The sequence below is a fragment of the Triplophysa rosa genome, linkage group LG4 (genome assembly GCF_024868665.1).
Source record: "Triplophysa rosa linkage group LG4, Trosa_1v2, whole genome shotgun sequence".
In the NCBI taxonomy this organism is placed as follows: domain Eukaryota; kingdom Metazoa; phylum Chordata; class Actinopteri; order Cypriniformes; family Nemacheilidae; genus Triplophysa; species Triplophysa rosa.
In genome coordinates, this window is record NC_079893.1 from 3,559,759 (window position 1) to 3,574,924 (window position 15,166).

Sequence of the window (15,166 nt, forward strand, 5' to 3'; positions counted from 1 at the left end):
GAAATGAACATTTTTATCCCAAATCCTTGAGCTGAAGCTGCGGTCCCAAATCAATGCAACACCACACGCTTCAGTTCAAGCACAAATACACGTGTGTTAAAAATCAGCGTGTTGTGAATTCTTTTTTAATTGCTCATCTGTCTTTGGATCTTTTTTGCAGTCAAAGCGGTCATATTTTGGAAAATCTCGTAGATTACTGAGCTCATAGTGGCACCTCTGCAGAGCTTGAATTTGAAATTCTCCGTGACGTAAGGACAGAAGCAGGAATGTTCAGAACGTTAGGTTTTCTCTCCCACGGTGTTTGTGCGGCATTGGATATTTTGGATGTGGGTCACAAGGAAATGCTAAATGTGACGACGTTTTGACATAACCAACTTTATTTTGCGGTTAATTATGGAGTTAAAGAGACAGTTCACCCAAAAAAACATTTACACTCTTAAAAAAAAGGTGCTTCAAAAGGTTCTTCGATGCCATAGAAGAACCTTTTGGTTCAATCAAGAACCTTTAACATCTGAAGAACCTTTCTGTTTCAAAAAGGTTCTTTGTGGTGAAAAAAGGTTCTTCAGATTATAAATAAGTAAGACAGAGATGGTTCTTTAAAGAACATTTGACTGAATGGTTCTTTGTGGAACCAAAAATGGTCCTTCTATGGCATCGCTGTGAAGAACCTTTTAAGCACCTTTATTTTTAAGAGTGTACTCACCCTCAGGTTGTTTCAAACCTGTATAAATGTATTTGTTCCAGATGAACACAGAGAAAATATTTGGAAGAATGTTAGCAATTTTCAGTTCTGGGACATCATCCACTACCATAGTAGGAAAAAATATTGATTTTTTTGTTCTGTTGAACACAAAATTTTGATATTTTGAAGAATTTAGGAAACAGTTTCTGGGGCACCTTTGACTTTAAATTTTTCCTCCTATGGTAGTCAATGATGTTCTGGAACTGAAAAGGACTAATATTCTTCCAACTCTCTTTCTCTGTGTTCATCAGAACAAAGTCATTTATACAGGTAATTTATACAAGGGTGAGTAAATGATGACAGAATTTTCATTTTGGGGTGAACTCCTCCTTTAAGGCCTGTTCACACCAATAACGATAAGTATAAAGATGCAGTCTGTAATATTCCCAGCATTAGTAAATATGAGCAAAGAAGTCTGTGAATATAAATTTACATTGTTTATTTTATTGATCCTTCATTTAATAAAATCACAAAAATCTTTCATTGAAGTAAAGCAAGATAACATAAGATGTTTATAAGCTTGCACACGCTAGCCTGCTAGCCCTTAAAATTGAATGGATTTTGATTGGCTGGCCAATATTTTATTATTCTTCAGCAGACAAAATGTTCTTGAAAGTGTTCTTAATTATATTTTTCTTCTGTATCATTATTGTGGATTTGCAATTTCCTTGAATTTAAGAAGAAAAAAACATATCAACTTTATTGGTTAGTCATAGTACCTGTAAATAATTAAATGATCGATTCTCAAAATTTTCTCCTAAAACAAAACAGATGCAGTAAATACAATACGACACAGTTGTTGACACAGTAAGAGTGCACCTTTAAAATAATTTGATAAGAAATGTTTGAGATCTTGAACTCATTTTTCAGATTATATTATATTGAGCACAGTTCTTGATCACATTTCTGTGATATTTTTCTAAAACTCTAGAGGAGACACATGTGAGACTACTGGGATTTTTAAAGACATATCCGAAAAATGTTGTGTCCATGACACAAAGCTAAAGTAGTCACAGCAGTCAACATGCAGATCTGTTGTGGTTGAAAATGTTTCCTGTTAGTTTGTTGTCTCTGTTTTGTTTTGTCTTCTCACGTCTGAGACGTCTCTGTGGCGGCAGCAGCGTGCTGCTTTAGCGTCCTGCTCTTCATTCACTAGGGGCACATTTGGCTCACACATGTTCTCCCTGAGGGCTCCTCGAGGCCTGGGTGAGAACCGAACCGACAGCACCACAAACCGCAACAACACTGAGAGCAGAAGAATGGTCTTGCTCTGCAGACTGAAGCCATCCAAGAAAGAAAGAAAGAACACGTGTATATTATGTTTAGACACGTGTATTTAAACATGGATCTGTGAATATGTGGACACATTATATCTCGTCCTGTGGTTTCTTCATGGAAGACAAACGTATAAAAGTTTACTTTATCTGGTCAACAGTCAAATGCCTCGCCTACAGCCGACGTGCCGCTAATGACAGAGCGACGCCCACAAACTTCCCTGCTAAACACAGAGTTCTCAGAAACATGCGGCTCTCATCAGTCTGAGGCCGACTCTTATATTTAATATACAGAGCTCTTTTACAGTAGATGCACATTCTCTCTTTCAGAGGATAAATATGGGCTTCAGCACTTTTGTGGGAAAGATCTTAAGTGCTTGTGAGTTTTGGACCCCCAGGATTTCCTCCAAGCTCCTACCGATAATTAAAATGTGCGGTTTTTATAAATGCCATCATGTGCACTTGATTTGTGACTTTGCGCTCATGGATTCATAATGAAGAGACCTGAATAACATCCTCTGTTTACTGTTAATAATCGATCTTTAAACATAATTACAAAGAGAATTTACTGCCCTTTTTGAGAAGGCAATACAAGACGACGCTGGTTTGCTGAACACAGGGTTCTTGATGGGGTGTAGGAGTGTAGGAGGGTGTGAAAGTATGCCGGTACAGATCCAGTGATAGTCCTGTAGGCAAGCATTGGTGACTTGAATCTGATACGGGCTTCAACCGGTAGCCAGTGGAGGGAGATGAAAAGGTGTGTCACATGAGCCCTTTTGGGCTGTTGGAAGACGAGGCGTGCTGCTGCGTTCTGGACCAGCTGGAGTGGTTTGATAGCCTTTGAAGGAAGACCAGCAACGAGAGCATTGCAGTAGTCCAACCTTGAGATAACCAGGGCCTGGACAAGGAGTTGTGCCGCATGCTCAGTGAGATAGGGTCTAACCTTTCTAATGTTGAATAAGGTCAACATGTTTTTTCCGTCGTGTAGATGGAAAAAAGCAGCGGTCCAAGCGCCGATCCCTGAGGGACCCCAGTGATCATGTGGTAAGCAGTGGACAGCGAGCCCCTCCATGAGACCCTGAAGGATCTGCCGGAGAGGTAGGATTTGAACCAGTGGAGAGGAGAGCCTGAGATTCCTAGAGATGACAGGGTTGCTAGCAGTATCTGGTGATTGACAGTGTCAAACTCTGCAGAAAGGTCTAGCAGAATCAGGACCGAGGATTTAAATTCCGCCTTGGCTAGCCACAGTGCTTCTGTGACCGATAGCAGTGCAGTCTCAGTGGAGTGGTTAGTTTTGAAGCCAGACTGCTTTCTCAGAAAGACATCTTTAAAGGAGTAGTTCACTTCAAAGTTTACCCCCATTCACTTTCCTTATTTTTAGTACTGCTATGGAAAGTCAATGGGGGCAAATTTTGAAGTGAACTACTCCTTTAAGTGGAATTAGTGTTCTTCATTTATTTATTTCCTAATGAAATGGGTTGTTCTGCTCTCTGTGCTTCGAAGGAAAGGTTAGAAGTTAGAAGAACATGCAGAACGAGTCCGTCTTCATTAAAGCGATGAAGAGAACAGCCCGTCTCAATCCACACAGTCTCAGATGGACAGTGTGTGTCCAAACGGATAAGGCACAGTCAATTCTGCCAAAAGAATTCAAAAATGTAATTTAATCAAAAATAACTTTGAAAGAACAAAATTATACATCTCAAAATAAAATAAAAATCACTGATATTTTTTTAAATGTCCAGGCAAAAGTCAATAATGCAATAGAGACGGACACGTCATAATCTGAAAACCACGCCCACCGGGGGAAAACAATCCACACCTCTCCATTGACTTTGTATTGGGGGAAACTGCATCCTTGTCATTTCTGACTTACAACAAAAAACAGAACATTTTTTAAAAACTGCTATATGACAAGGTGTACAGTAAACAAGCTAAAATACCCAGAACTACGTTTTTACAAGCAGTCGACCCCAAAAAACGAGCGTATAAGGACACAAAAGTGGAGCGCAACGTGTCTTATATTTCTTTTTTTTTTAACTAAAACGGTGGTGGGACAAGCTGTTCGAAAGCTGTTAGCTATATTAGCTAATATTAGCACTCGCAAACATAACGTTGCTGCATAGCTTTCTGATTTATCCACAGCCTAACAGCATACTGTCAAAATGCTACAGCTTAGAGTTTAGCTTACAGAAATATAATAAAATATAAACTGACATTTGGATATTTGACTTGCCAGTGACAAAATGTTTACTGCACATGTATCGTTAGAAATACTGAGTGTGTCAGGATCCCGCAATTTACCCATTCTTCCTGCTGATGCTTCACGTCTCATTGCCTGTATCCACTTTTGTCTCCTTAAAGTCTGGCTTTTACGGTTCAGTAGTTTATAAAAACTTAGTTCTGTTTTTTTTAGCTTGTGTACTGTACACCTTGTCACACAGCCGCTTTTAGACATTGTTCTGTTTTTTGTTAAAAGTCAGAAATGACAAGGAGGCAGTTTCCCGCAGTAAAAAGTCAATGGAGAAGGTCGGATTGTTTCCCCCGGTGTGGGAGTGGCCTAAATGCGCTCTGTCTCTATGGAGAGGGTTGCTTTGTTTTCCCCTCCGGTGTGGGAGTGGCCTAAATGCGCTCTGTCTCTATGGAGAGGGTTGCTTTGTTTTCCCCTCCGGTGTGGGCATGGCCTAAATGCGCTCTGTCTCTATGCTAGCACTTTCTGGGTGGTTGCTAGGGTGCTGTTAGGCAGTTGCTCGAGTGTTCTGGCCGGTTGCAAGGGCATGCATCTAAATAAAGACACACTTTATAAATAAAACACACCCTGTTATAAAGAACAAAAAATATTTGGGGGGGCACTTGAACCCAGTCATATCTGATGCCCAGTTCCCAGATTGCCCCATTGGCTGGTTTTGATGTGCCCTGCTTCAGTATGGGTTGGGCTCAGCAGCTGTAGCCAGAAAGCTTTAGTGCAGCAGGCCAAGATTTTCTGAATCCCACTAGATTTCCCCTCGATTCCCCTTGACCTGCATGATCCCACATCTAAACCGCAATTGAAACCTTTCCACATCTCCTGTGCAGGATCTTGTGTCATGCTCGGAAGTGTTCAGATATTTCTTCCATGTTAGTAAAATGTTAAATTGATGAAACGTAGTGGTGGTCAACACTTTCTAGAAAAAAATGGAATGATATCTTGATTTTATGTTAGTGAGAAAAAAAGCCACACTCATGGTCTTCGCCCTTGTTTACTACATAACTGATTACTTTTAATTTTTCTTCTTTGTTTTGTTGCTTTGATTATTTTGTCATTTGATTTGGTTTTTCGTGTGTATATGTTTGTGATTTTGTTTTTCAGTTAACTCATATTGGTAAGGTGAGAGATGTTGGCTGTGGGTGGATGTCCACAGATTGCTGTGCTGGAGATTTTGATGTGTTTCACGAGTGTGGAAATTAGTTTACTAATTTTCCTTGTCCAGTATCTTTCACCCTCCTTGCCACATAGAAAACAGATGATTGAAATAAATTATGAATTCTAAAGACTCCAACTTTTCTCTTTGTAACATCTTGTTCAGGTTTGATTCTAATCATAATGTAACATTTTTTTCAGTAAAAAAGATGAAACTTTGACAAAGTAATTTTTATTGTTATAATTGTGATTTCATAATATGTATGAATAATATAAATCTAATCTATAATATGAATTCAACTAAAAAACATATATTTTGCTATGTGGTCTAATAGCACATAGCAAACAGTGGAGCTCTGCAGCCATCTACTAATAAAAGTGATAATTTTTTACTTTAAAAACTGCATTTTCCAAAAAATGGGCAAAAATCTTACACTAAATCATGTCAAGTTATCCATGTTATCATCATAAATGAAAGTTAGAAATGTGGGTATTTTATAAAGTGAATTACATAAAAAGCTGTTTTTGTATAAAAACTTTTATATAAATTTAAAAAATATCAAAAATCTTCCTACAACTGCACAAATGTGAAGGAAAAACATTAATAAACAGAAAATATACATTTGTTTAACAAAAACAATTATTTTGTTACAAAATTACATTTTGTTGCCTGGGGTCTCTTGAGACCCCAAAGACCATGAGTGTACACCCCAAACCGCATAAGGGTTAAAATGAATTATAATGTCTCTTACTTTCAATTTAAATGCCACGCATTACTGTTGTGGACCCTTGCATGTTCAAGTTTATATAATACCGTATATAATATAAATAATATATAAATAGTAAAAATAAGTATGATCTTAAATTTGCTTAAAAAAAGTTACCTGCAGTATAAAAATGACTAGTAGTTTACTTTGAGTATACTTTAAAGTGTATTTTCATGAACCAAAAAATATGCTACACGTTTCGACTTAGTAAACTATCATTATACCTATAGGTTAATCTATTATAGTTGCAATACAAACAACTTGAACTCTACTTACTGTAAGTAGGCCATATCTAATAAAAAACTTATTTTTTGCAAGGGAATGTCTTTAAATACAATACACATTTCTATATGGCCATGAAGACAAGTGTTATTTTCTTCCATTCAATTTTTCTCTTTCTTAACACCCTGGAGGATACAAGAATCAGCTGACATAACCTGCACACCTCTGCCCTCACATACCACCATTAACAATGAAAACAACACGCTCTGTCGTTTATGAGTCCTGCGGTGAATGTGACCAAGTTCTGCTTTATAGAGGCAGTGGAGAGTTTTTGCCCTCCGTCCTCAGTAGTTTAACGCAAGCTTGACATTAATGTGCTGCAGCTGCGTGTTGAAGCTGGAGGTGAGAACGCTCAACCTCACATGAGCCTTTGACTCTATAGAGTGATAAATCTATAGCTGTGCTGTGTCTGGCAGTTTGTCTCCTCCGTCTTTATTTAAAAAATCTTTATTTGTGCTGTTTGTCAAGCTAGGATTTTGTGTCTGTTATTTGCTAAATGAAATACAGAAGAGACAAACTTTATACACAAATGCTCTTATTAGGGGTGAAGGCCTGAACGGACGAAGACCCCTATAATTGTTATGTCTATGGCAGCCCAAAGAAAGATGAATAGTGAAGTTATGAAATTTGGAGTGCAGATAGAGGACAGTCTGAAACGTGTGCAAATTTGGAGCCTCCGTCTCAAAACTGTTTAAACTTTCACTTAAATGTTTAACTTTTGACCTATAAGTCAGAGAAAGCGAATTATTTTGCCCATGCTTCTTTGACTCAGCGATTTAAATGCAATGAAAATTGAAAATAAAAAGGTCGCTTTTTATGAAAAACATACTTTTTTGAGCTCAGCGTTTGTCCGATTTGCGCAAAATTTGGTAAACACATGTAAAGATGCCCGCAACAAAAAGTGGAATTTCTGTTGATCGGCTGAATCATTCTTGTTTAGCACATCAATAAATTGTATGGTCAGCACTGTAAAATAGTGCTTTTGTCGAAACTTTGCATGTCTCATTGGAATTTGTAACTTTTTACGAGGTGGCCAATTCGTATGATGTGAATGAAACAGAACGTGCAATTATTAGAAAAATGCCATACTGAAGCCCCTCCCCTAACCCCACCCCTAAACCTAACGTCACTGGTGCGAAAGCAAATCGTGCTAAAACGTATGACTGAGATCGCACAAATTCATACAAATTAGCCACCTCGTAAAAAAGTTACGAATTGCCACCTTATGACAATTTGGCGACAGCACCACATATTGTTCAACAGTTACAAACACTTGTTATTTTTGGTATTTGTGATCAAATTTGTGCCCTTGATCGGCTTGACCCCATAATTGCTGCTTGCCTTTCAATTATTGACCAATTTTCCTTCTCCACAGTTGGATCTGATTGGACTAGGCAGTGGAGAGCGATAAATCCAGACGCTTTCACGGCCTCATTCCGATAAATTCCCAGTATATGTTGCCCCCGTTCCTCACATAATCCAGCACACGCTCCTGTGGAGGTATAAATCTCTTCCAATCTGCCCTTTTGAGATATCATTTATACAGTGCATCTCCTTCCCTGTAACCGAGACATCACATGCGAAAATTCCTATAAATTCCAAGCTGAGCGCATTTATCTGTCTGCTGGTTTTCCCTAACGGGTTTGTGTAGTATTTAATCCGTGACTGGACTGGTTTTCTTTCCTACGAACGTATTTTCACGAGCGGATTCATCTCTCCAGCACATCTGTGACAGTAATGACATTCCTCTGAATTCTTTCGAGATTATGTGCAACATTTCTGGAATGTCATTGGAACATTTCACTCATATTTCTAAAGATCTGACATTTACGAACGCAGAGCTGTGATGAAGAAAACAGTCAGGGCAGACTTTTGTACGTGTCATCGCGAGGGTCACTCTGTGGTTTTATTGCCGTCTCACAAGTTCCCCCAGTCAAGACAAATGTTATAAAATCGAATGAATTGTTCAAAACTCTTCTTCACCGGCCTGTTTAGCGTTGTGGACATATCAGTTGTATCAGTGCCTTTGTTTAAACCAATAAAATCAATGGACACATTGACATTCATGATGTTTTCCTCGATGGCACAGAGTTGTGGAGTCTTTTGAAATGTGTGTTTATGAGCTTTGGATGATGTGTCTGTGCCAGCCGCTCTCTCGTAAAGCTCTTCACAACACCCTCGAAGAGTGCTGCTCATCTCCAAAGACCAGAACATCCTGAACAAAACAGATGCGTGCAGCTGGCTTCAATGAACGCTCGCATTTTCTGATGCAGAAAAGATGCGTGGTTCAGATGCTCCAAGTTATAACTTCACCTCATAAAAGCAGCACAAGTAAGAACTCAACATTTGGCTCAACAGAGAACAGCACAGTTCCTTACGGTTCTTTTGTGTTCTGCAGAAGAAAGAAAGTCAAACAAGTGTGAAATCACAAGGGTGAATAAGAATTTTCCTTTTTTTAGGTGAACTATACCTTTAAGTGTGTGTTTGGGTCTTTACCCCCAAACTGACTCTCAGAGGCATTTAGGGATGAAGGGAAGTGGTAAATATTTCCTCATGTGGGTCAAGTGAAGGTCACGTTCAAAGCAGACAGTCTGTGAGTGTGTGACAGCGTGTGTGATACGAAAGTCGAATCAATTCATCTCATGAGATCATGTAAGAACCCACCAGGGCATTTAAGCTGGGGTTTTGCTTTCAACACAGATCCAAAGAATGCCCATTCATTAAGAATGAACTTAACATTGACATTTTATTTGAAATGGTTTAATAATTATTAATATGCAAAGCGATTATATGTGTCAGCACCTGCATGCATATTTATATATTTGTATACAGTATTTGTAATGCAGGCCGGTTTCATTCGGCCCTTCTTCTACACATAAAATATTTACAAAAGACAAAAGGGTTTAAAAACAAGTTTTGATTTTCTGGATAAAAACAAAACGGGCGAGATTTAAAAATGCAATTCATTTAAATGATGATGCAAGACAGAAAAACATCTGGATAAATCCAACAGCCACACAAATTGGTACTGGCATCAAACACACCCTGTCAAAAAAGCACTTTCGAAACTTTAACTTTTGAGTAACAGATCAATGCTGCCCTCTATTGAGAGTTGAAGCCTCTTATCTGAAAGCAAACAAAATACAAAACGTTCAAATATTTATTTGATACCACTTATCTCTAGAAAATTGTAAAGTTTAAGGCTTTAGGTGAAATTGAACTAGTTAAAGTGCTTGATCCCATTATGTTCTTTTCTATTTAGTACTGCATACTGCTTATGAAAGTTTGATCATTCTGCAAAGAAATGACTTATTCCACACTGTATTTATTTTACCCATTCAAAATATCTGCATTTTCTCTTTCTGTGATTTACATCCATACAGCACCCCCCCTGATTTGATCCTTTATTGGACAAGTTTCATCTTCAAGCTCCACCCACTGAAACAATTCCAAGCCCCGCCCTCCCCATCCTGGCTCCCGTGAGGCCTTTCTCTGGCTGTTTTTCATGTCCAGGAATGTGTAAATTAAAACAAGTCCTTCAGCTTATCACTCACCGCATGCAGAAATTACACATTTTTTATTGCTGCTCTTTTATGAGTCTCTCTTGTATCTATAGTTCAGAGCCAGCAGGACTGTTAATAAGCACGTGTAAGTTTTAACAAATGCCACCTGGAATGAAGTTTCATGGACATCCTTCATTTTCCTTCACTTGAAGAAAATGATTCTTGTTTGTTTAACATGCTTTATCGGGTCCCTCTGGAAACGTTCAGGCTTTCTTTAGTTCATCCATTAAAACAATTTGAATAAAACGCTATTCAAGAATTTGCATGGCTTAGAATAATATTAAAATCATCAACTCTATGGATTTACACAAATTTAACTTTGGGAATTATGTTGTGACTACAAAAAGTCAATTAAGATGTTAGCAGTCACTCTTTGTCTAGAATTTGATGAAATGTTCTCTCGTCGTTTTTGGCCAATTTTCCTTCATTATTCAGACCAGGTCATTAAAAACAAATCATTTTAAATACAATTCTAATGAATGAAATGAATGTGTCAGAACTATTTTCCTTCCCATAAGTACAAACACTCAGATACCTTCAGATTAGAAGGTTTTTGAGATCGTGAGAAATTCAGTCAAGAAACTTTTATATCGAAGTGTATAAAGGTTACAAAATGACCTTGTACAATAAATAAGTAAATTAATAAATATATCAATTCCAACCAATTTCGTTCGTCAATGTCCAAAAGCAAGTAAATGCGCACTATTAAATGGTAATCGTTTCCATCCAACTACAACTCCCATAATGCACCTCCACACGCAAGCGGAAGTGAAATGCGCCGCGTACTGTCCACGCGACGCGGTACTGTTTTTGAAAACAATGTGCCTGAAGCAGAAAGGGTAGGAATCCTCTTCATTATATAAAATTGTGCACTCCGTGTACATTATGAACGAGTAAATAGACTAAATTTAAATGCTAAATTGTATTTCTGTTTTGAGAGGCAGTTACGTTTAAGTTTTACTAAACGAGACTTTCGTTACCATGGATAGCGGATGGTAATACCATGATTTTAACATGCACTAAAGAAGGGAATACAAGCTATATATCGTATATAAAATAAATATACTTGACATTATTCACGTGGCACTCTGCACACTGTTGCCACGGCATTTAGCCATGTACCGTGTTTTCTTGGGTCATTATAATTCATTATCACGGGGAAAATCAGGGAAAAGGTTGTTTTTACCATTATGATAGTACACGATATTTCCTTCGAAGCACTTTAAAATACCATGGTATTATCGTCTGATACCATCACAGAACCACTATTTCACCGCAGCAAGCCAACCAAGACACGTTAAGACATAACACGTGTTAATGAAAGCATAAAACTCCATGAACTCGGAGGCCAGTTTTCCAAAAACATGTATAAAGATGTTTATTTGATGGACTGATCGTGTTAAAATAAACCGCATGTGTTCACAGGGAGGTGTCAGATTTATAGAGTTCATTAAAACATGTAAATTTCCCTTCTCTTAATCTTCTGGTTTTCACAGCAGCTCGGGGCTTTTAAACATTCACACCATCGAGTGCCCTGACGTGCCAGGACGCTGGAAATAAAACCATAAAATCCCAGATCAAGCCCCGTTGCGTGTGAAAAGACACTTAAAACCAGTTTCTGCCTGCTTCGTCCGACCTGCGGCTCATGAAATGTATTGGGAAATATGGGGCCACCCAAACAGAGACCTGCTTATAATTGACTTATTTCACAGACTGGTACCGTGGTGATACCCGGGTGCTTTCATATATACTCATGCCATGATGTTTGAAGGCGCTCTTCTAAATAATGCTGTCATTATGGTAGTGTTTAAATAAATAAAAGACGCTACCCTGGCTTTCATATGTTGTATTCGTGGTTAAACTGTCCGCTCATAAACTCTTTGTTTCTTGAGCTGAACTTCATTGTGTTTTTGTCCCCGTCAGCCCTCATGTACCCCACACCTCTCTGCTCTCACGCGGGCCGTGGGTCGTTCTCTGATGTGTATGAACCGGCCGAAGATTCATTTCTTCTCATCGATGCTTTGGAGAAGGATGCTGACAGACTGAAGGGAAACAAGTGAGACAGACAGACAGACTACTGCATCAGCTGATACATTAGCTACATTCACACGTAGTGTTTTTAACAACAAATCATATACAATGTTCTGATTGACACTTGGCAGAACACTTTAGAGATATTCCACTAAATCCAATATAACGCCATAATGTGTAATATATCGCTGTAGTAAGTGTTAGAGAAAGACACCACTTCTGTCATTTAAGTGAAACCTTTTTTTTTAGACCTTCGGTGTGTCTGGAGGTGGGCAGCGGCTCTGGTGTTGTATCCGCCTTCCTAGCGTCAGTCGTTGGGTCAGACGCTGTATATCTGTATGTGAGAGATGATGATTTCAATCAAGATATGAAAATAAGAGTTGTGTTATAATCCAGTTTTGGGTTATTTGTTAATAGTTCCACTTCATTGTGGTTTGTGTCTTAAAGCTGCACAGATATAAATCTCACAGCTGCTCATTGTACGCTCGAGACATCTCAGCGTAACGGCCTCGAGCTGCAGCCCATCGTCACTGACCTGGTGAGATATCGCTAACATTTCTCATAAATCTTTTACATTTGACATTAATACCTGATAAATGATATATGAAATCAAATGTTTGTATTTTTTATTACAAATGATCATATCATCAGTCATCGAGTATAGACGGTTTCATCTTAACAACATAAACAAACGTTACTGCGCATGCGCACTTTTGTGACCCCAACTGAACTTGAACTTGCGGTACACATTCACAAACAATAGAGCGCCTGTTGATTATTTCTGATAACATGCAAAAGAAACCGAGAACCGTTACTTGTCTAAACTTGTCTCTCCAATATTTTGAATTTTGAATTAAGACTGCGATACCAAGCTCAACCACTAGATGTTTCTTTAAATGCGACCGAACTATAGGATATTTATTTAATAAAATGAACATACAAATCGTTTATTTTAAATGCAATTATTATACAGTAAAATACTAATAAAAATTAATATTAACATAATTGAATTATATATAAATAGTTATATTATCAGACACTTGCCAAACACAAACCGGAAGTTAACTGGGGGTCAGGCGTGCGCGCGTGCGTCTGATGAAACGGTCTATATGTGACCTGGTTTGTTGTGTTGTGGGACACAGGTTGAGTGTCTTTTGCCCAGATTGAATGGAAAAGTGGACGTGCTGGTGTTTAATCCTCCGTATGTCGTCACACCTTCAGAGGAGGTAAAGCACTCTGTCATATGATGATTGTTGTCATTAATCCTGGTTTTATAACCTGTAATATTACAAAAGAGAACATCACAGATCATCACAGTTTTAGTCCAGATTCTGTTACTTCTTCATAGTGGTTGAAAATGTTCTCTTTTTTGTTGCAGTTGTGTGTATTTTGCATTTGAATCGGTTTGAAACGGTTAACTTCATAAATAAATATAAAATAAAGAAATCAGAAACTTTGATGTATCAAGAAGATCATGACATGGTCGTGATTTTGTGTTTGCAGGTGGGCAGCTGTGGAATCGAAGCATCCTGGGCCGGAGGGATATGGGGTCGAGAGGTGATGGACAGGTTTTTTCCCATGATTCCACAGCTGTTATCCGATCACGCACTGTTTTATCTGGTGACTGTGTCTGATAATAACCCAGGTATGGCAACATTATATGACTGTATTTAAATCTGTGTTTGTATTTGTAGTTTGTAAAATTAGTTTCTGATATCTCAGATTTAAATTCAGAGTATCAGTCAGTTATTGTTCCGAACCCAACCAATGGTGCGATTTTAGGGCAGACCTGTTTTGTTTGTCCAACCAGTGACTGTCTGCTTACAATGTCAAGTAAACAATCAGTTTTGATGATGTTTTTGTCTCGTCTAGAGGAGATTGTGGCTCTGTTGGGAGAAATCGGGCTGAAAGGAGAAACGTGTTTGTCCCGTCAGGCTGGACGAGAGAGACTTTCCGTACTGCGCTTCAGCAGTAGTGAAGATACGTCATGAGGAGAGGACGGTTCATTAACACAAGACTTTAAAACACACGAGTTTGTAAATATATTCATCTATTTTCAGTTTTTCATCTGATTGAATTCTGTGAACAGGTGCACTGTAAAAACTCATCCCCTTGAAAATGTACACAATAAAAGATTTTTATAAGAATTATAATAAAAGTCAGACTCTTTAACTTTTTGACATAAGGCTGAACTATCAGCTGTTGTAAATGCAGTTGTTTGCCTGTAAAGTTTGACTAACGCAGTAAACACAGATTGTACTTAAAGGGGTCATATGGCGCGAATACGTGTTTTTCTGTGTCTTTGGTGTGTTATAAGTTGCCCATGCATGTATTAGACACGTAAAATTGCAGAAATGAAAGTGTCAGAACAAAGATGCATTCTATCTAAAAGCGAATGCTCACCCAGACCTGCCTGAAACGCCTCGTGTAACCACACCCCCACAAATCTACGTCAGATCGTGGTATGATTTGACTAAGACCGCCCAGATGTATACGCAAGTAAGGTGGGCGTACCTGTCAGTACAATTGAAGAGGAACCTGATGTTCCAAATATGGTAAGAGGCGTTACATTTCTGTCACACGCTTGCAGTATTCGACTAATCACAATCACGCATTAACTAATGTTAACGAAATACAACTACTTAAAGTTACAGTCTGAAATATGCTTAAGAATAGTCAATCCAATTCTTTCATGTTTTTTCATTGTGCATCAAGTAACGTTAACGGATACAACATTTGACTTTAAATGTACTCGTAACTTTAGACGATTTGGATTGATAAATGCTAGTTAATTGTTAGTTCATGTTAGCTAATGTAAAAGCAGGAAGATGTCCAAGAATTGAAGACGTCTAAAAAATGTTAAACTAAGAACAATAATGTCGTCCCAGGCATTTCCCCTCAGTCTCTGAATCAGCCGATAATGAATCACTGCGGCATGACACTATTTATTAATGAAATAAGATTCAATCATTTCGATATTATTTCACACAATTTAATTTGTTGCAACACATCAAGAAAAAACGACATTATTCTTAGAATTTTGACACACTGAAGACTTGTGGCTGAGATGCCTTGTCTCAAAAGTGTCGAGTAAGATTTGAGACGTGTTA

The 15,166-nt window shown here is 38.2% G+C and overlaps 1 protein-coding gene across 1 annotated transcript; it reads left to right on the plus strand.

Moving 5' to 3' along the window:
• Positions 1-10,787: 10,787 nt before the first annotated feature.
• Positions 10,788-14,317, plus strand: n6amt1 (N-6 adenine-specific DNA methyltransferase 1). Its single transcript, XM_057332225.1, has 7 exons — positions 10,788-10,864; positions 11,949-12,081; positions 12,306-12,392; positions 12,504-12,594; positions 13,199-13,282; positions 13,560-13,701; positions 13,929-14,317. The coding sequence occupies exons 2-7, from the start codon at positions 11,954-11,956 to the stop codon at positions 14,045-14,047; spliced, it is 651 nt and encodes a 216-aa protein (XP_057188208.1). The 5' UTR covers positions 10,788-10,864; positions 11,949-11,953; the 3' UTR covers positions 14,048-14,317.
• Positions 14,318-15,166: the final 849 nt, after the last annotated feature.